General features: G+C 44.7%; 1 protein-coding gene across 1 annotated transcript; it reads left to right on the forward strand.

The window, feature by feature from the left end:
- Positions 1–5,065: 5,065 nt before the first annotated feature.
- On the forward strand, positions 5,066–10,516 carry LOC109891502 (adenosine receptor A1-like). Its single transcript, XM_020484066.2, has 2 exons — positions 5,066–5,644; positions 7,732–10,516. Exons 1-2 carry the CDS (start codon positions 5,289–5,291, stop codon positions 8,378–8,380), a joined length of 1,005 nt encoding a protein of 334 aa, XP_020339655.1. The 5' UTR covers positions 5,066–5,288; the 3' UTR covers positions 8,381–10,516.
- The last annotated feature ends 10,693 nt before the right edge of the window (positions 10,517–21,209 follow it).

The raw sequence follows: 21,209 nt of genomic DNA on the forward strand, positions 1-21,209 counted from the left end.
AATAAAAGCTTGTCACTATACCTTTACCAACCCTTACATCACAGCTCACTGTTGCTACGTTACGATTATCACTATCACGACTATCATAGAGACCAATGAGACCAATGTTCCCTCTAAATTGCGCGCATGCATCTCCTCCCGTGCTGCAGAAGAAATGCCGTGCCATGCGGAGACGCAAGAGATTAAACTTCACTGAGTTTGTACCATTAGTTTGCAATGTTGAGATTCACGTTTTTTTTCTGTAATCGAATCTACATTATATCAACCCCTTTTCAATGCAACAAACCAAAACAAATCTCATTTCGCAAGATTGAGTCTGTGATTTTATTGTAGGCAGAGCCAGAGTGCAGTTCTATTGGCGTTGGTAGCTCACAAGCAGTATTTTGATCCCCCGCGAGTGAATGTGCTTTTCAGATCAGATTAGAGCGCAGAGCCGAGCGTGTTCATATTTATTGATATTATTTCCTAGTTATCGAGTTATTAGCCCAGTTATAGATAAGTATAGGTCAGCAATGGGGAGTTACTGCTTCCTACAAGAGCACAAAACAAGTAGGCCACATTTCAAGCTGTCTTTTGAAAAGCCAATGAAGTAAAACGCTTACGTCTTAAGTAAATGGGCAGTGTTGTATTTTGAGACAGGCTTGAATATGCAAATAAGCCTATAGGCAGAGGGGTAGTCTACATTGTCTCATTTTCTGTATGGTAATAATAATACATTTGATTTTGTAAAGTGTTTTCTTGCATCATACAACACAATACAATGCAATTTACAGTCAGCTATTTGGCCAATGGTGTTACAGACCAAGTTAAAATAGATAATATCAAGCCCTTCATAATGTAAAAAAGTCACATGCAATGTAGGCCTGCATTGAACACCACATATACTGTAGGCTATATCATAGAAATCAAAGCTATTTCCATGTGAAAATGTTATGTGATTTGCTCCATTGGTTTTGTTGGTAGGCCGACATTATGCTCAAATAGCCACAATAGGCTATTGGCTATTGTCAAAAACAGTATGGGTATAGCCTCAGTGTTCCTGTAAATGTGCGCTGGAAGTTGCAACAGAATTCTCACAACTTTCAAGTGTCCGCTCAAATGATAAAAAATGTGCTCAGTGCCTCAGGAAATTACAGGGGACATTGCCTGGGACCCTCTCTGCAGATGTCATACAGCACATGGGAACGGTGATACCATCTCCAAGACAAGTGATTTACTTCTGTGTCTGCTCACCAACACGCTAACGCACAGCGCACAGTCTGAGGTCAGAGGCAATGATCCCCCAAAAAGTCCAGAGTCATCGGTTTCCTCCAAAAAAGAGAGTATAAAATGAATGTGTTTACAGCAGACGTTGAAACCTCTACTCTCCTTAATGGATTGAGAGGGGCCATCACAGAGATTGCTTCATTACTGCATCTTTTGAAGTGGCTGCCAACTGCCAAGATTTTCTGATTCAGAGATGAACATTGCCTTATTGAGAGAACTATGTTTTAGGTTAATTAAATGTTTTTGTCTACAGGCTTGCTTAACCTCGAACACACCATCCTGATCTCCCGAGCTCACATTAAGCTTGGGAGATCAGAATGGTTCGTACGAGGCTACGGCTTGCTGGCAGTTATCAAAATTCTGCTATTCCACTCCAATTAATTTCCATGCATATGATATCTCAATATGTGAATGTTTTAATTGTGTGTCCCTTTTCTAGCTCCATGACTATTCTAGCAAAGCGCTGGTCCAGACTGTTCAAGTTGATGGAGCGAATATACAGAATGAGGCTTGAAGTACAACTGGTGGGCTGTTAGCCTGTGTGAAGTTCAAGTTTTAAAAAATCACATAAAAAGATGATGAAAAGGAAGAAAATGTGTGTTGTATGAGCATAAATCTGCCTGCTGTTCATCTGCCTGCCGATATAGAATAACAACGGAGTAGGTAGTGTTAAGCACTAATGTACAATTCAAAACGTACTAAACTCAGCAAAAAAAAAGAAACGCCCTCTCACTGTCAACTGCGTTTAAATTTCAGCAAACTTAACATGTGTAAATATTTAATATGAACATTACACGATTCAACAACTGAGACATAAACCGAACAAGTTCCACAGACATGTGACTAACAGAAATGGAATAGTGTACCTGAACAAAGGGGTGGGGTCAAAATCAAAGTAACAGTCAGTATCTGGTGTGGCCACCAGCTGCATTAAGTACTGCAGTGAATCTCCTCCTCATGGGCTACACCAGATGTGCCAGTTCTTGCTGTGAGATGTTACCCCTCTGTAGCGGTTTTCGTAGTCGGATGAGGAAGAGTAGTCGGACCAAAGCGCAGCGTGGTAAGTGTTCATGTTTGTTTATTGAACTGAACACTCATACAAAATAACAAGAGAATAAATGAAACCGAAACACTCCTGTAAGGCGCAAACACTAAACAGAAAACAACTACCCACAAAAACCCTGTGGGAAAAGCTACCTAAGTTTGTTTCCCAATCAGAGACAACGATAGACAGCTGTCCCTGATTGAGAACCATACCCGGCCAAAACAAAGAAATACAAAAACATAGAAAAGGGAACATAGAATGCCCACTCAAATCACACCCTGACCAAACCAAAATAGAGACATAGAAAGCTCTAAGGTCAGGACGTGACACCCTCTCTTCCACTAAGGCACCTGCAAGTTCCCGGACATTTCTGGGGGGAATGGCACTAGCCCTCACCCTCCAATCCAACAGGTCCCAGACGTGCTCAATGGGATTGAGATCCGGGCTCTTCGCTGGCCATGGCAGAACACTGACATTCACGCACAGAACGAGCAGTATGGCTGGTGGCATTGTCATGTTGGAGGGTCATGTCAGGATGAGCCTGCAGGAAGGGTACCACATGAGGGAGGGGGATGTCTTCCCTGTAACGCACAGCGTTGAGTTTGCCTGCAATGACAACAAGCTCAGTTCGATGATGCTGTGACACACCGCCCCAGACCATGATGGACCTTCCATCTCCAAATTGATCCTGCTTCAGAGTACAGGCCTTGGTGTAACGCTCATTCCTTCAACGATAAACGCAAATCCAACCATCACCCCTGGTGAGACAAAACCGTGACTCAACAGAGAAGATAACTTTTTGCCAGTCCTGTCTGGTCCAGTGACGGTGGGTTTGTGCCCATAGGCGACGTTGTTGCCAGTGATCTCTAGTGAGGACCTGCCCTACAAGCCCTCAGTCCAGCCTCTCTCAGCCTATTGAGGACAGTCTGAGCACTGATGGAGGGATTGTGTGTTCCTGGTGTATCTCGGGCAGTTGCTGTTGCCATCCTGTACCTGTCCCGCAGGTGTGATGTTTGGATGTACAGATCCTGTGCAGGTGTTGTTACACGTGGTCTGCCACTGCGAGGACGATCAGCTGTATGTCCTGTCTCCCTGTATCGCTGCCTTAGGCGTCTCACAGTACGGACATTGCAGTTTATTGCCCTGGCCACATCTGCAGTCCTCATGCCTCCTTGCAGCATGCCTAAGACACGTTGACGCAGATGAGCAGGGACCCTGGGCATCTTTCTTTTGGTGTTTTCCAGAGTCAGTAGAAAGGCCTGTTTAGTGTCCTAAATTTTCATAATTGTGACCTTAATTGCCTACCGTCTGTAAGCTGTTAGTGTCTTAACGACCGTTCCACAGGTGCATGTTCATTAATTGTTTATGGTTAATTGAACAAGCATGGGCAAACATGGTTTAAACCCTTTACAATGAAGACGATTATTTGAATTTGTATGATTTATCTTTGAAACACAGAGTCCTGAAAAAGGGACGTTTCTGTTTTTTGCTGAGTTTATCTTTCTCACAAGTTAATTAGCTGGGGTATGAAATTAAACCATGGATTGCTCCTGAAGAACCACAAATCATAACTTGCACATTACATAATTCTAATTTCTCCCATGTAGCTTGTGTACTGATGCTTTCTGATTAAGGAGAAATCGATATCAGCATTGTAGGTTCGCCTTAAGACTGGGAAGCACTCCAGCCACACTAAAGATGATTTATTAATTTATTAATTCACCTTTAAGGCTAAAGGCAAAAATGCAGGGTATAACATTCATCTATAGGGGATTTAAGGTTCTATATCTCTACAGATTCTCTTTGTGCATATTCAGGAAGTAAAAACGTCACATCACTTACAGAACATCTGGACACAGTGTAAGGTCCATTAATTTATGCAAAACTATTTGAGAGGATGACAGCGGTCTTGGTTAGCACAAATGCGTGGGGGGCAGATTGTTAGTTTGGTTCTTCACAAATCTTCTTGGGTAAGTGGGCTCCGAGTGGCGCAGCAGTCTAAGGCACTGCATCTCAGTGATAGAGGTGACACGTGTTTGATTCCAGGCTGTATCACAACCGGCTGTGATTGGGAGTCCCATAGGGCGGCGCACAATTGGCCCAGCGTTATACGGGTTTGGCAGGGGTAGGCCATCATTGTAAATAAGAATTTGTTCTTAACTGACTTTAAATAAATAAATAAATAAATAAAGTGTTACGGTCATATTTGTAGTGCATCTCAGGTGACAGAGTACTAAAAACTTAAGATGGCACCTTGGCACTCCAACTTTGATACCCTATTAGCTTGAGTGGCCCTGACGAAAAGCATGCAATCTCCCAAATGCTTGTTTTATAAGACCCACCTGCCAGACCATAGTCACAGCTCCCCTCTATAACACACACACGCAAACACACACGTCATGTACGCGCCCACACACACACACACACACACACACACACACACACACACACACACACACACACACACACACACACACACACACACACACACACACACACACACACACACACACACACACACACACACACTCACACACATACACTTATGATGGTATGTGGGGAGCTCGCTACTGTTCCAGAGGAGTGATGGGAGGTGGTGGTGCTGCAGACTGCTGCAAAGAGAACGAGGCCCCTCCCTTGTTTCAGAGAGAGCCTCTCTCCAAGAGTGAGAGCAAGTGAGGAGGAGGAGGAGTGGAGGAGAGAAGCAGGGGATCAGCCTGTCAGTCAGTCAGTGTGGAGCTAGAAGAGGACGCTGGACATTCATCTCCCCAGATGCTCTCATTGACATAGGGCCCACTCAATCAATGCCAGATCAGCGACAACCCACGCTTCTCTCAACAGCAGCAACTCAGAGGGACCACGTAGAATGGAGGAGGACACAATGAAATTAGTTGAATCCATAGGACCAATTGAAGAAAAACCTCTTAAACCATTTCCATTCTGAGGCAAGGCAAGCGGAGATCTGAGGACTTTTAAAATGTTTTCCTTTCCCGGTATCCAGCCACGGGAGCATGTGGACATGATTTATATCTCCATGGAGACAGCCATCGCCCTGGCCTCTGTGCTGGGAAACGTGCTGGTGGTGCTGGTGGTTTGTGTAAACCGCGCCCTGAGAGACACCACGTTCTGCTTCATCGTGTCTCTAGCGGTGGCCGACATCGCTGTGGGAGCCCTGGTCATTCCCCTGGCTATAGTGATTAGTCTGGGGCTGAAGACTCAATTCTACACCTGCCTCTTCCTCGCCTGTCTGCTCCTCATCATCACCCAGGGTTCCATCCTGTCTCTAATGGCCATCGCCATTGACCGCTACCTCCGGGTCAAGATTCCCATCAAGTGAGTCCAATATAGCCACCGGTTGCATGCTATTTATTGAAAAACAATTGCCAAATTCATGACAAAAAAACATACCTTAACTGAAATACATCACATGAAATACATTTATCTGGTCTGCATTACCACCTGTCATGAAATTACAGAATATTCTGAGTTTTAAACTTTTAATAGAGGATTGTCCATAATGAGATGGATTTTGCTTGAGGGCAACAAATTAAGAATTTTACTGTATTCCTAGTGAGGACCATTTTCTGTTCATTCTAATTATACATTAACTTAGAGTGTCTTCAGAAAGTATTCACACCCCTCGACTTCTTTTCCCACATGTTTAATTAAAATTGATAACATTTTGATTTTGTTTCACTGGCCCGCACATAATACCGCATAATGTCAAATTATGTCAAATGTAAAATAATGTCAAATGTAAAATCAAGCACACGGCCATGCAATCTCCATAGACAAACATTGGCAGTAGAATGGCCTTACTGAAGAGCTCAGTGACTTTCAACGTGGCATCGTCATAGGATATCAACATTTCAACAAGTCAGTTCGTAAAATTTCTGCCCTGCTAGAGCTGTCCCAGTCAGCTGTAAGTGCTGTTATTGTTAATCTGGGTTTGGCGGATGCTAGAAGAATGCTACCTGCCCCAATGCATAGTGCCAATTGTTTCATTGTTCGGGCTAGGCCCCTTAGTTCCAGTGAAGGGAAATCTTAACTCTACAGCATACAATGACATTCTAGAAGATTTTGTGCTTCAGTTTGGGGAAGGCCCTTTCCGGTTTCAGCATGGCAATGCCCCGTGCACAAAGCAAGGTCCATACAGAAATAGTTTGTCTAGATGGGTGTGGCAGGACTTGACTGGCCTGCACAGAGCCCTGACCTCAACCCCATCAAACACCTTTAGGATGAATTTGAACGCCGACTGCGAGCCAGGCTTAATCGCTCAACATCAGTGCCTGACCTCACCATTGCTCTTTTGGTGGCTGAATGGAAGCAAGTCCCCACAGCAATGTTCCAACATCTAATGGAAAGCCTTCCCAGAAGAGTGGAGGCTGTTGTAGCAGCAAAGGGGGGACAAACTCCATATTAATGCCCATGATTTGGAATGAAATGTTGGACGAGCAGGTAACCACATACGTTTGGTAATGTAGTGTATCTGAGGAGAATTTCTCTCAGACTGCGGAAAGCCATATATCTATGCTTAGTTGAATAGAAATCAATGGGCCAGACATTGAAAGCTTTTAAGTATATTAAAATGTTCTTGTCTGTCCCAAGGAGTGATTTTTAAGGCTGGTTCGTTTGGCATTTTTGGCAAAGTTCCTGGTGCGTCTTATTTATTTGTATTGTCATGTGGACAGGGGACCAATCCCACTGGGTACACACTAGTTGAATCAACGTTGTTTCCATGTCATTACAATGAAATGACATTGAACCAATGTGAAATATATGTTGATTTGCCGTTTGTGCCCAGTGGGAACTTACTATTAAAGGGAACGGTTCCTTAATTTGGCTGTTTAATATTAAATTATCATACATTTGGTTTAAATTGTATTGGTTTCATAGTGCCACCTTTTATTTTCTCACATAAAAAAAATAATAAAAAAATAGAAAAATCGGGAAAGAAATGTAGATGTTTACATTTGCTTAGCTTTCAGTATTTTGCATCCCAAAAATCCATATCTAAATTTGGTGACTCTTTATAAATCACCATCAATTCATAAATGAATGCATTGTGCTTCTGTCACAGAATACATTTGACACCCTGTTAGCTTGAGTGGCACTGAAGCAAATGGGTATAACAGTATGACAGTCCATACATTAATTTAATTCATAATGCAATAAACCGAGATTGTGCATCATTGTTATTCATACCATTTCATGCTTTGCTACTTATAACAACATGTACTTTAAAAATGCATCTATCAAGCATTTCACACAGATGGTTTATGAAAAGATATTTCTAGATATATTTGACTGGAGATTATCTGGAGTCTAAGCGAAACTTTATCTCCAACTGTTTTGCATGTTCCATGTTTGACTGTGTAGTTTTTCAAACTGACTTTGATCATTCCTCTGGTCCCCTTCAGGTACAGCATCATCGTGACCCAGAACAGGGCATGGGTGGCAGTGTTCCTGTGCTGGCTCCTCTCTGCCCTGACCGGGCTGGTGCCAATGTTGGGCTGGCACAACGAGCACACACACGGTAACCTCAGCACCATCAGTGATGACATAATAGTTTGCACATTTACCACAGTCATGCGCATGGACTACATGGTCTACTTCAACTTCTTCGGCTGGGTGGTGGTTCCTCTGACCATCATGATCGCGCTGTACGCTGAGATCTTCAGGGTGATTCGGAAGCAGCTCAACATGCGTGCAGAGGCCACTTGTGACACCAGCAAGTACTTGCACAAGGAGCTAAAATTAGCCAAGTCCCTGGCACTCGTCGTCTTGCTATTCGCTCTATGCTGGTTGCCCCTGCATGTCATGAACTGCATCCTCTTCTTCTGCCCGGAGTGTGGGATGCCCAAGAGCGCCATGTACGTGGGCATCTTTATGTCCCATGTCAACTCTGCCCTCAATCCGCTGGTCTATGCCTTCCGGATACAGCGGTTCCGCGCCACACTAGTCCAGATCGCCCGCCGCTGCATGCTGTGTAAACACAAGGAGACCAGCCCCTGCCCCAACCAGCCCAGCCCACCACCCCTGTCTGATAAATCTCCAGTCCACCCTTAGCCAGGACCTTCATTGTTTCTATGCTTTTCCTGTGGAATAGTTGTGTTAAAGAAGTAGCCATAGTGCAATGATGAGGAAACTTGTGTTATCCGTGTGAGAGACATCTGGGATGAAGGAAACAGTACGTGGACGCCCCCAATTACTGGAATGAACTCCAACAAAGAGCACTTCACTGAATTATGGAAACGAAATGAATTTACAATTGATATAGGCCCCACTTGGGAAAGACAATCCAGGAAAAAGGAAGACTTTAAATAAGAATTAGCCCAGCCCATATCTGTAATTTCACTCACTGATGCCAGCTGCAATGCATATTGAATAATTTGCTGTATATCGAGATCCTTGTCAAATTGGCCTGTAACACACTCATCCTCTTTCAGCTTTAGTGCCAAGCGAGTGGCATGTGTATGGGTGGGGTGCTGTTACCTTGCCAACTGTTTTGGCAAATGGCGTTGTAACAAAGATAACGATTTACAAGAGTTGGTTCAGTACTACTGTAAAATCCCATGCTTTCCCAGGAAGATCACTCAATATGCCTATATCTGTTTTACAGTCAAGCTATTGTCCATCACGGTCCACAAAGGAAATGTAAATCAAGACAATTCTCTGTAAACCAAGCTCCACAGATTATTCTAAAGAAGAACACTGTTTTCAGGTGAACAGGTTCAACAATGCTTTGTTTGAGAAGAATGATCTGTAGTATTTTCTCCTGAGCTTGGTTGTGCCATAATTTTTATAACACTGACAGGGTGTTGGAAAAGGCTCCGGGCATCTGAGTGAGCCCGATTTAAATCTAGAGTGAATTAATTACATGCAGTACATTATGGCTGTGTGATTTATACAACCCTGGAAAACCTTTATGCAAGCCTTTGTCAGTTCTGCTTCCTCATCAACTTGACCCTCACAAGGCACTTCCGTATAACTGATACACATAGGGGTAGGTGGTTGGAAAGAGAGTCTGGCGATATTGCATTTGCATTCAAAGTTAATAAATAATCACATCCTACTAATTACACACTAGCTAAATTGCTTGACAATCTGCATCATCAGCATTGTTTTATATGGCTATCGGAGTACGGGATTTTTTGAGATTCTGATATTACCTCCAAATGTTTCCTAAATGTAGAGATACTGAAAGCATGCACTGTCCTTGTTTATGATGTACTTCGACATCATCTTTCTCACAAAGTACAAATACAGCTCTGACTGAGGAGCACGCGAAATGTGGGTTCAACAATGGGCAACCCACCACTTGGCAAAGCACGCCGCAGAAACCAATCAATCCTGAGCCCAAAGGGGGTTAACACCTGACCCCAGAGAGTGAAGCGGTGGACTCAGATCCTGCATGGATCTGTTAGAAATAGCTGTTAGAAATGGACAGTCCACACAGACGAAATACTTCATGACAGGACATGGGAGAGGTGACACTGAGGCAAGGGCTTGTGCAATTTGCTCCTGTCACTCATGTTGTCGGTGAAAGAGGAGACTGACCTGATTGACAAAAGCCAATTTTACATGTTTAGTTCACAACACACACACACACACAAACAAAATACAAGTATTCAGAAGGGACACTATAATTTTACAGCATCAATACTGCTAATCACCAGACACTTTGCATTATTCTTTAGTTTTGTGAATGTTGAAATCTTGAAATCCTGAGAGGATTTAGGGTGATGTGATTCATAGATTCACCCAATGGAGGACGTCTTAAAGAAATGTCGCAGGAAGACAAACCAGGAGAAGAGTACCTACTGCATGGACCGTTGCTTTCTTGTCTTTGTCATCTTCTTCCTCTTTGTGCTGTTTGGGGAGGTTATCTACAAAACGTGGTGTGAGTCAAACGAGTGTTTGCCACATACCTGTTCGCCCAGGATGAAGGGGAGGAGATGATTGAACTGTATGCCTATTGGACAGTATAACATCCTCATGATTACCTGAGGATCACCACACCAGACGTTGTGATTTGTCAGTAGGCCACTTTGCTTTGACAGAAATATTTGAAATGTGATTAATTGTTGTCTGTTTGGAAATCCTGTTTTTGTTTGTAACTGAACGTGTGCATGGAAATCCATTAGATGTACTCTGAATAATCATCTAAACTCCAATATTGTCAATTACTCAATAAACTAAACTGTGTAATTAAAGTGTGCTCGCTGAAAGCCAAGCACAACTTTAGAAATAGTTCATAATTCTTCTCCCTCTGCCACCTCTAGCGGCAAAACCATAAAAGCTACCAACACAACTGTAAAGGTCAATTGCCACTTAGAACCAACTTTTTAGATATGAGTCAGAAACATTAATTGTAGTGTCAAAATCGACTACCAACTGTAAATTGGATAATTTTGGTCATAAAGTCAGGCTCGTCCAAAACAGAGTTTTGTAAGTGAGTTCGTCACAATTTACTGGAGGATTGGGTATGGATTACTTACACTTTTGCCAATGATGCCCAATTGCCCAGAAACAACATGTTGTGGTCTGCCCCCCAGCTGCCATATGAACATTTGTTGTCTGCATGTGGATGTAATGCACTCACATTTCCCTCTGAAAATAGAAATGAAAATGGGCTTCCATAAGTTTGTTCAACAATCTTGGGCAGATGGATAGGATATGGATGACCTCTTCTACTTGGGCTGTCAACCGTCAAAATCTAAGACTGGCGTGTTGTTGGTAAATAGCTACGTTTTGTTTATAGCTAGCTACATTACGAAGCATGTGATAAATACATTTGATTTGATGTACATGTCATTATGGGATAGGCTATGTAGCTATGATACTAGGTTATTATAATGTGATACAACAAGCTAAATACATAGCCTCTCCCTGACATATAATGTGAGAGGAAGATTTGTTAGCTAACGTTGTACCTGAAGACAGATTTGATCCCTGTTAGCTAGCTGGCTAGCTCATATAAAAAAATTAAAAAACTGAAAACATGTTTGATGCATGTTGCCAGCTTGCTTTCAATAGTGTTTCAACTCAAACTGGCTAGCTACTAACAACAATACTTTTTTCACCTCTTCCACACTGACTTTACGGAATTCAAAAGTACAATTCTTGTCTTTCATAATTTGGTCCGATATACTTGGATGTGTAGTGTCAGCGTTTGTTGCTGGCATATCATCCCTACGTTTGCTTATCTTGAAAATGAAAAAGTAATTAAAGTAGTTGGCAATATCAGTGGGCTTTGTGATGAATGAGCCATCTGATTCAATGAATGATGAGGCAGAGTTGGCTTTTTTCCCCCAAAATGTCATTGAAGGTGCCCCAAAGCTTTTTACTATCATTCTTTATATCATTTATCTTCGTTTCATAGTGTAGTTTCTTTTTATTTAGTGTAGTCACATGATTTCTTAATTTGAAGTAAGTTTGCCAATCAGTTGGGCTGCCAAACTTACTTGCCATACCTTTTGCCTCATCCCTCTCAACCATACATTTTTTCAATTCCTCATCAAACCAAGGGGATTTAACTGTTTTTAGAGTCAATTTCTTAATGGCTGCGTTCTTATTAGTAACTGGAATAAGCAATTTCATAAATGTGTCAAGTGCAACGTCTGGTTGCTCCTCATTACACACCACAGACCAGCAAATATTATTTACATCATCGACATATGAATCACTACAAAACTTCTCGTATGACCTCTTATACACCATATTAGGCCCAGCCTTTGGAACTTTGGTTTTCCTAGATATGGCTTATATTTTGTGATCACTACATCCTATGGATTTTGATACTGCTTTAAAGCATATTTCTGCAGCATTAGTAAAGATGTGATCAATACATTTTGATGATTTAATTCCTGTGCAGTTTGTAACTACCCTGGTAGGTTGCAGGCATTGGTTACCGTTTGAATTTTTTTCTTGAGTGGGCATCTTGATGAGAGCCAGTCAATATTTAAATCACCCAGAAAATATACTTCTCTGTTGATATCACATACATTTCACACTTATTATCTAGATACTGACTGTTAGCACTTGGTGGTCTATAGCAGCTTCCCACAAGAATATGCTTTAGGTGAGGCAGATGAACCTGTAGCCATATTACTTAAACAGTATTTAATGTTAGATAATCTCTAAGCTCTACAGGAATGTGGTTCTGAATATAGACCACAACACCGCCCCCGTTGGCATTTCTGTCTGTTCGGGAGATGTTATAACCATGTATTGCTACCACTGTATCATCAAAGGTATGATCTAAGTGAGTTTCAGAGATAGGCAGAATATTTATGTCATCTGTTACAAGCAACTTACTGAAGTAATGGACATTGTTTCTCAGGCTGTTAAATATGACCTAATTTTAGCAATTTTCTGGGTTGCTTGATTGATTTGAATGCTTTACTGGGAAGCTTATCAGAAGTAGACTTGCTCATGTTATTTATATTGGAGCTGATAGTGCAGGGTGAGCTACACAAAATTATCTTCCAACTAGAGCACATCGCCTCAGTGCAAACAGTGTAACTCTGGTTCAGAGGCTCATGGTTACTGTATACAATAGCTGTAGGATAAACAGAGGTATTCTGTGCAATTAGGGGCACATAAACTTACTTATATTGTGTTTGCCAATCAAACCAAATTGTATTAGTCACATGCGCCAAATACAACCTTACAGTGAAATGATTACTTTCAAGCCCCTAACCAACAATGCAGTTTAAAAAATAAGAATAAGAAATAAAAGGAACAAGTAATTGAAGAGCAGCAGTAAAATAACAATAGCAAGACTATATACAGGGGGTACCGGTACAGAGTCAATGTGCGGGGGCACCGGTTAGTCGAGGTAATTGAGGTAATATGTACATGTAGGTAGATTTTTTTAAGTGACTATGCATAGATAATAACAGAGAGTAGCAGCAGCGTAAAAGAGGGGGTGGGGGGGAGTAATGCAAATAGTCTGGGTAGCCATTTGATTAGATGTTCAGGAGTCTTATGTCTTAGGGGTAGAAGCTGTTTAGAAGCCTATTGGATCTAGACTTGGCGCTCCGGTACCGCTTGCCGTGCGGTAGCAGAGAGAACAGTCTATGACTAGGGTGGCTGGAGTCTTGGACAATGGCTAGGGTGGCTGGAGTCTATGACTAGGGTGGCTGGAGTCTTGGACAATGTTTTGGGCCTTCCTCTGACACCGCCTGGTATAGAGGTCCTGAATGGCAGGAAGCTTGGCCCCAGTGATGTACTGGGCCATACGCACTACCCTCTGTAGTGCCTTGCGGCCGGAGGCCGAGCAGTTGCAATACCAGGCAGTGTAGCAACCAGTCAGGATGCTCTCCATGGTGCAGCTGTAGAACCTTTTGAGGATCTGAGGACCCATGCCAAATATTTTCAGTCTCCTGTGGGGAAGAAGTTTTTTTGTGCCCTCTTCACAACTGTCTTGTTGTGGACACCAAGGAACTTGAAGCTCTCAACCTGCTCCACTACAGCCCCGTCGATGAGATTGGGGGCATGCTCACTCCTCCTTTTCCTATAGTCCACAATCATCTTCTTTGTCTTGATCAAATTGCGGGAGAGGTTGTTGTCCTGGCACCACACGGCCAGGTCTCTGTCTCGTCGTGGTCGGTGATCAAGCCTACCACTGTTGTGTCATCTGCAAACTTAATGATGGTGTTGGAGTCGTACCTGGCCATGCAGTCATGATTGAACAGGGAGTACAGGAGGGGACTGAGCACGCACCCCTGAGGGGCCCCTGTGCTGAGGATCAGTGTGGCAGATGTTGTTACCTACACTTACCACCTGGGGGCAGCCCGTCAGGAAGTCCAGGATCCAGTTGCAGAGGGAGGTGTTTAGTCCCAGGGTCCTTAGCTTAGTGATGAGCTTTGAAGGCACTATGGTGTTGAACGCTGAGCTGTAGTCAATGAATAGCATTCTCACAGATGTTCCTTTTGTCCAGGTGGGAAAGGGCCGTGTGAAATGCAATAGAGATTGCATCATCTGTGGATCTGGAGTGGGTCTAGGGTTTCAGGGATAATGGTGTTGATGTGAGCCATCACCAGCCTTTCAAAGCATTTCTTGGCTACAACCGTGAGTGCTACGGGTTGGTTAGTCATTTAGGCAGGTTACCTTAATGTTATTGGGAACAGGGACAATAGTGGTCTGCTTAAAACATGTTGGTATTACAGACTCGGACAGGGAGAGGTTGAAAATGTCAGTGAAGACACTTGCCAGTTGGTCAGCGCATGCTCGCAGTACACGTCCTGGTAATCCGTCTGGCCCTGCGGCCTTATGTCTGCTGACCTGTTTAAAGGTCCTACTCACATTGGCTGCAGAGAGCGCCATCACACAGTCGCCTGGAACAGCTGGTGCTCTCATGCATGTTTCAGTGACATGTTTCAATGCCCTTAGGATCATGTACATTTGATACAGCATTATGATGACTCATTGTCACAATGGTAGGGATTAATTGAGATGGTCTTGGATCATTGAAAAGTAATTGTTTCAACGGAGCCTTGAAATGCATGGACAGAGTCCAGGAGCCAAGATGATTTGGATGTACTCCGTCATTCCTGAAGAGTGTCCTCTGTTTCCAGAAGGTGTCAAAGTTATCCATAAAATTAACTCTAGCAGAGCTACAGTAATTATTTAGCCAGATGTGTAATGCCAGCAGTCTGCTGAATCTTTCACACTCACGGCCCAACGATGGTACTGGACCTGAAATGATTGGCAGTTTTTTTGGAGTATTTTAATGCTAAAATCAGTTCTTTAAAATCAATTTTCAGATGTTCCGAGCAAGCCCTCCTGATGTTGTTTGACCCCACATGGACCACGACAGTGTCAACTCCCGGCATCTGTCGTAGAACAGTCGGAAGCAGCCTTGTGATGTCCTGTACTCGTGCTCCTGGTTAGCACAGGGTTTTTGCCTTGGGAACTGAGATATTTCTCACCATAGAGCTGCCTAAAATGACAGCTGGTTTATGTTGAATGGGCCGGTCTCTCAGGCAGCCTCATGGTCTGATGAGGGTGGGAGCTCTGAGGATCTGAACCCGAGGTATAAGCCACCGGAGAGGGAGACAGAACCGAGGACGAAGACGCAGGTACCTCCGGATCCAATCTTGAATGGAAAGCCCACAAGGAAGAAGGCGCAGGAACCTCTGAATCCAGGGCTGCAAAGCTGTTTCTGGTCTGTGTCAGATCCGGGCTCAACATCTCCATGGATATTGTCACCAGTTGACACTTTCTTCAACTTCTGTGGCGAGTGACGTACCTCTACGGCTGGTTTGTTTGGTCGAGAACAGCTCTGTTCTCCTGGGAAGTGATGGAACCCTGCTTAGCATCGAACAGTCGGCCTTGGAGAGCCGACTAGGTGGCAAAAATCAGACCAGAACGGTGTCTGGCTACTGAGATGGAATAAAAATAAAAAAGTAGGCGGGGGTAGATTCACCACTAGCTTGTGTATGGTTGCTACTTGTTAAGAGTTGCCACTTCGCTCCTGTTGTCCTCCGCAAGCAGTTGCTACATTGAAAGTCAGCGCGGTCCACATTGTCCCAGAACAAAGCAAAGTAAACACAGCTCCTGCAGCGCTGGAAACGTTCAATAGTGACCTCTGTTTGAGACCTCCGAGCCAACTAGGCTAGCTGGGCTTTCATGTCTCTCCCCCTATGTGGAATCTGGCAGGATACCGGGACAGACAGCAGCACTCACAGCAAATAAGCCCAACAGAGCCGCAGGATCCAAAATCAAATAAAAGTACAGTTGAAGTCACTTAGGTTGGAGTCATTAAAACTAGTTTTTTCAACCACTCCACAAATTTCTTGCTAACAAACTATAGTTTTGGTAAGTCGGTTAGGACATCTACTTTGTGCATGATACAATAAATATTTCCAACAATTGTTTACAGACAGATTATTTCACTTGTAATTCACTGTATCACAATTCCAGTGGGTCAGAAGTTTACATATGCAAAGTTGACTGTGCCTTTAAACAGCTTGGAAAATTCCAGAAAATTATGTTGTGGCTTTAGAAGCTTCTGATAGGCTAATTGACATAATATGAGTCAATTGGAGGTGTACCTGTGGATGTATTTCAAGGCCTACCTTCAAATGCAGTGCCTCTTTGCTTGACATCATGGGAAAATCAAAAAAAATCAGCCAAGACCTCAGAAAACATTGTAGACCTCCACAAGTCTGGTTCATCCTTGGGAGCAATTTCCAAATGCCTGAAGGTACCACGTTCATCTGTATAAACAATAATACACAAGTATATACACAATGGGACCACGCAGCTGTCATACCGCTCAGGAAGGAGACGTGTTCTGTCTCCTAGAGATGAACGTACTTTGGTGCGAAAAGTGCAAATCAATCCCCGAACAACAGCAAAGGACCTTGTGAAGATGCTGGAGGAAACAGGTACAAAATTATCTATTTCCACAGTAAAGTGAGTCCTATATCAACATTACCTGAAAGGCCACTCAGCAAGGAAGAAACCATTGCTTAAAAAAGCCAGACTATGGTTTGCAACTGCACATGTGGACAAAGATCGTACTTTTTGGAGAAATGTCCTCTGGTCTGATGAAACAAAAATAGAACTGTTTGGCCATAATGACCATCGTTACATTTGGAGGAAAAAGGGGGAAGCTTGTAAGCCGAAGAACACCATCCCAACCGTGAAGCACGGGGGTGGCAGCATCATGTTGTGGGGTGCTTTGTTGCTGAAGGGACTGGTGCACTTCACATATAGATGGCATCATGAGGGGGGAAACTTATGTGGATATATTGAAGCAACTTCTCAAGACATGGTCACAAAGGGTTCTTCAAAATGGACAATGACCCCAAGCATTCTTCCAAAGTTGTGGCAAAATGGCTTAAGGACAACAAAGTCAAGGTATTGGAGTTGCCATCACAAAGCCCTGGTCCTATGGGCAGAACTGAAAATGTGTGCGGGCAAGGAGGCCTACAAAACTGATTCAGTTACACCAGTTCTGTCATTAGGAATGGGCCAAAATTCACCCAACTTATTGTGGGAAGCTTATGGAAGGCTACTTGAAACATTTGACCCAAGTTAAACAATTGAAAGGCAATGCTACCAAATACTAATTGAGTGTATGTAAACTTCTGACCCACTGGGAATGTGATGAAAGAAATAAAAGCTGAAATAATGTCACGCCTTGGTCTTAGTATTTTGTGTTTTCTTTATTATTTGTTCAGGCCAGGGTGTGACATGGGTTATTGTGTTGTCGTATTGGGGGTTTTTGTAGGCATTGGGATTGTGGTTGATTAGGGGTGTGTCGAGTGTAGGCTTGGCTGCCTGAGGCGGTTCTCGATTAGGGTCAGGTGCTTCTCGTTTCCTCTGATTGGGAACCGTATTTAGGTAGCCTGAGTTCGCTTTGTATTTCGTGGGTGATTGTTCCCGTCTCTGTGTTGTCACCAGATAGGCTGTATTAGGTTTCACGTTCCGTTTGTTGTTTTTGTATTTATTAAGTTATTTCATGTATCGTCACTTTTCATTCATTAAAGAACATGAGTAACCACCACGCTGCATTTCGGTCCGACTCTCTTTCAACGAACGAAGAACGCCGTTACAAATAAATCATTCTCTTTACTATAATTAAGACATTTAACATTCTTAAAATAAAACGGTGATCCAAACTGGCCTAAAACAGGGAATTGTTACTTGGATTAAATGTCAGGATTTGTGAAAAATGTAGTTTAAATGTATTTGGCTAAGGTGTATGTAAAATTCCGACGGATACAAACTTGAAACCACTGATCATGACAATGTAGCACACGGGGTGAAACTCCTGTACAGCAGTTGTGAGTAGCCTGACTATCAGTTCCATATTGTCCATTTTACTTCAACCTGTCCTTTTTTTTGAGGATATGTTGTTTGTTAATATATCAGCAAATGTTTTGTTTCATTGGGCACCATTTAGGTTAAGTTATATGATCTGAGAAACCTGCTGTAACGGTTCTCTTGTGGTGAAGGAGAGTCGGACCAAAATGCAGCATGATGATGATTCATGGTATTTTAATGAAGGAAAAACTATACATGAAGAAACTACAAAGCAATGAAATGTGAAAACTGAAACAGCCCTATCTGGTGCAAACACAAAGACAGGAACAATCACCCACAAAACACTCAAAGAATATGGCTGCCTAAATATGGTTCCCAATCAGAGACAACGATAAACACCTGCCTCTGATTGAGAACCACTCCAGACAGCCATAGACCTTGCTAGATACCTCCACTAAGCCACACACCCAATAACTAACAAAACCCCAAGACAAAACACACCACAATAAACCCATGTCACACCCCGGCCTGACCAAATAAATAAAGACAAACACAATAATACTTCGACCAGGGCGTGACAGAACCCCCCCCCCCCCTAAGGTGCGGACTCCCGGACACACGTCAAAACAATAGGGAGGGTCCGGGTGGGCGTCTGTCCATGGTGGCGGATCCGGACGTAGACCCCACTCTGTCAATGTCCTAGTCCCTCCTCCTCGCGTCCTAGGATAGTCCACCTTCGCCGCCGACCATGGCCTAGTAGTCCTCACCCAGAAACCCACTGGACTGAGGGGCAGCTCGGGACTGAGGGGCAGCTCAGCATAGAGGGGCAGCTCAGCATAGAGGGGCAGCTCAGCATAGAGGGGCAGCTCAGCATAGAGGGGAAGCTCAGGCAGGTAGTTCGATCCGGCAGATCCTGGCTGACGGATCTGGAAGAGTCTGGCTGACTGGCGGATCTGGAAGAGTCTGGCGGATCTGGAAGAGTCTGGCGGATCTGGAAGAGTCTGGCGGATCTGGAAGAGTCTGGCTGACTGGCGGATCTGGAAGATCTGGAAGAGTCTGGCTGACTGGCGGATCTGGAAGAGTCTGGCTGACTGGCGGATCTTGAAGAGTCTGGCTGACTGGCGGATCTTGAAGAGTCTGGCTGACTGGCGGATCTGGAAGAGTCTGGCTGACTGGCGGATCTGTAAGAGTCGGGCAGATCTGTAAGAGTCTGGCGGATCTGGAAGAGTCTGGCGGATCTGGAAGAGTCTGGCGGATCTGGAAGAGTCTGGCGGATCTGGAAGAGTCTGGCGGATCTGGAAGAGTCTGGCGGATCTGGAAGAGTCTGGCTGACTGGCGGATCTGGAAGAGTCTGGCTGACTGGCGGATCTGGAAGAGTCTGGCTGACTGGCGGATCCTGGCAGACTGACGGATCTGGCTGCTCCACGCTGACTGGCGGCTCCACTCTGACTGGCGGCTCTGGCTGCTCCATGTAGGCTGACAGCTCTGGCGGCTTCTTACAGACTGGCAGCTCTGGCAGCTCCGTGCAGACTGGCAGCTCCTTGCAGACTGGCAGCTCTGGCTGCTCCATGCAGGCTCGCAGCTCTGGCTGCTCCATGCAGGCTGGCAGCTCTGGCTGCGCTGAACAGGCAGGAGACTCCAGCAGTGCTGTAGAGGAGGAAGGCTCTGGCAGCGCTGAACAGGCGGGGGATTCCGGCAGGGCAGGAGTGGAGAAAGGCTCCGGCAGTGCTGAACAAGCGGGAGACTCCGGCAGCGCTGGAGATGAGGAAGGCTCTGGCAGCGCTAGATAGGCGGGAGACTCCGGCAGCGCTGGAGAGGCGATGCGCACTGTAGGCCTGATGCGTGGTGCTGGCACTGGTGGTACTGGGCCGAGAACACGCACAGGAAGCCTGGTGCGGGGAGCTGCCACCGGAGGGCTGGTGCGTGAAGGTGGTACTGGATAGACCGGACCGTGCAGGCGCACTGGAGCACCGAGCCTGCCCAACCTTACCTGGCTCGATGCCCACTCTAGCCCGGCCGATACGAGGAGCTGGAATATACCGCACCGGGCTATGCACCCGCACTGGGGACACCGTGCGCGCCACTGCATAACACGGTGCCTGCCCGGTCTCTCTAGCCCCCCCGGTAAGCACAGGGAGTTTGCGCAGGTCTCCTACCTGGCGTAGCCCTACTCCCTGTGAGCCCCCCCCCCCAATATATTTTTGGGGCTGACTCTCGGGCTTCTGTCCGTGCCGCCGTGCTTGCTTCGCCAACTCCATTCTCCGATAACCTTCCGCACACTGCTCCATCGAATCCCAGGCGGGCACCGGCACTCTCCCTGGGTCGACCGCCCACCTGTCTATCTCCTACCAAGAAGTATAGTCCATACTGTACTCCTCTTTGGGCTGCTCCTGTTGCCTCTTCTCCTGCTGCACCTTGGGGCGGCTACACTCCCCTGGTTTAGCTCTCCCGTCGAGGATTTACTCCCATGTCCAGAATTCCTTATTACGTATCTCCTGCTGCTCCTGCCTGTTGACACGCTGCTTGGTCCTGTTGTGGTGGGTGATTCTGTAACGGTTCTCTTGTGGTGAAGGAGAGTCGGACCAAAATGCAGCGTGATGATGATTCATGATATTTTAATGAAGGAAAAACTATACATGAAGAAACTACAACGCAATGAAATGTGCAAACCGAAACAGCCCTATCTGGTGCAAACACAAAGACAGGAACAATCACCCACAAAACACTCAAAGACTATGGCTGCCTAAATATGGTTCCCAATCAGAGACAACGATAAACACCTGCCTCTGATTGAGAACCACTCCAGACAGCCATAGACCTTGCTAGATACCACCACTAAGCCACACACCCAATAACTAACAAAACCCCAAGACAAAACACACCACAATAAACCCATGCCACACCCCGGCCTGACCAAATAAATAAAGACAAACACAATAATACTTCGACCAGGGCGTGACACCTTCATGATGTAAAAAGTGTTAGTCTCATTGTCATATATTTCACCTCCAGCCTGTAGGCTACAGAAAAGGCCACATACTCTTTCTACCATATACTATATCTGCTGCTACATGATTTATGTTAGTTGGATGGAACGTTGGTGGAGCGTGGCAGC

The sequence above is a fragment of the Oncorhynchus kisutch genome, linkage group LG5 (genome assembly GCF_002021735.2).
Source record: "Oncorhynchus kisutch isolate 150728-3 linkage group LG5, Okis_V2, whole genome shotgun sequence".
Taxonomy (NCBI): Eukaryota; Metazoa; Chordata; class Actinopteri; order Salmoniformes; family Salmonidae; genus Oncorhynchus; species Oncorhynchus kisutch.

What these genes read in the sequence shown, in the direction of transcription:
- LOC109891502 (XM_020484066.2), top strand. Translation starts at nt 5,289, where the DNA reads ATGTTTTCCTTTCCCGGTATCCAGCCACGGGAGCATGTGGACATGATT. An exon ending in CGGGTCAAGATTCCCATCAA is followed by an intron (nt 5,645 to 7,731) that starts GTGAGTCCAATA and finishes GGTCCCCTTCAG; the next exon opens with GTACAGCATCATCGTGACCC.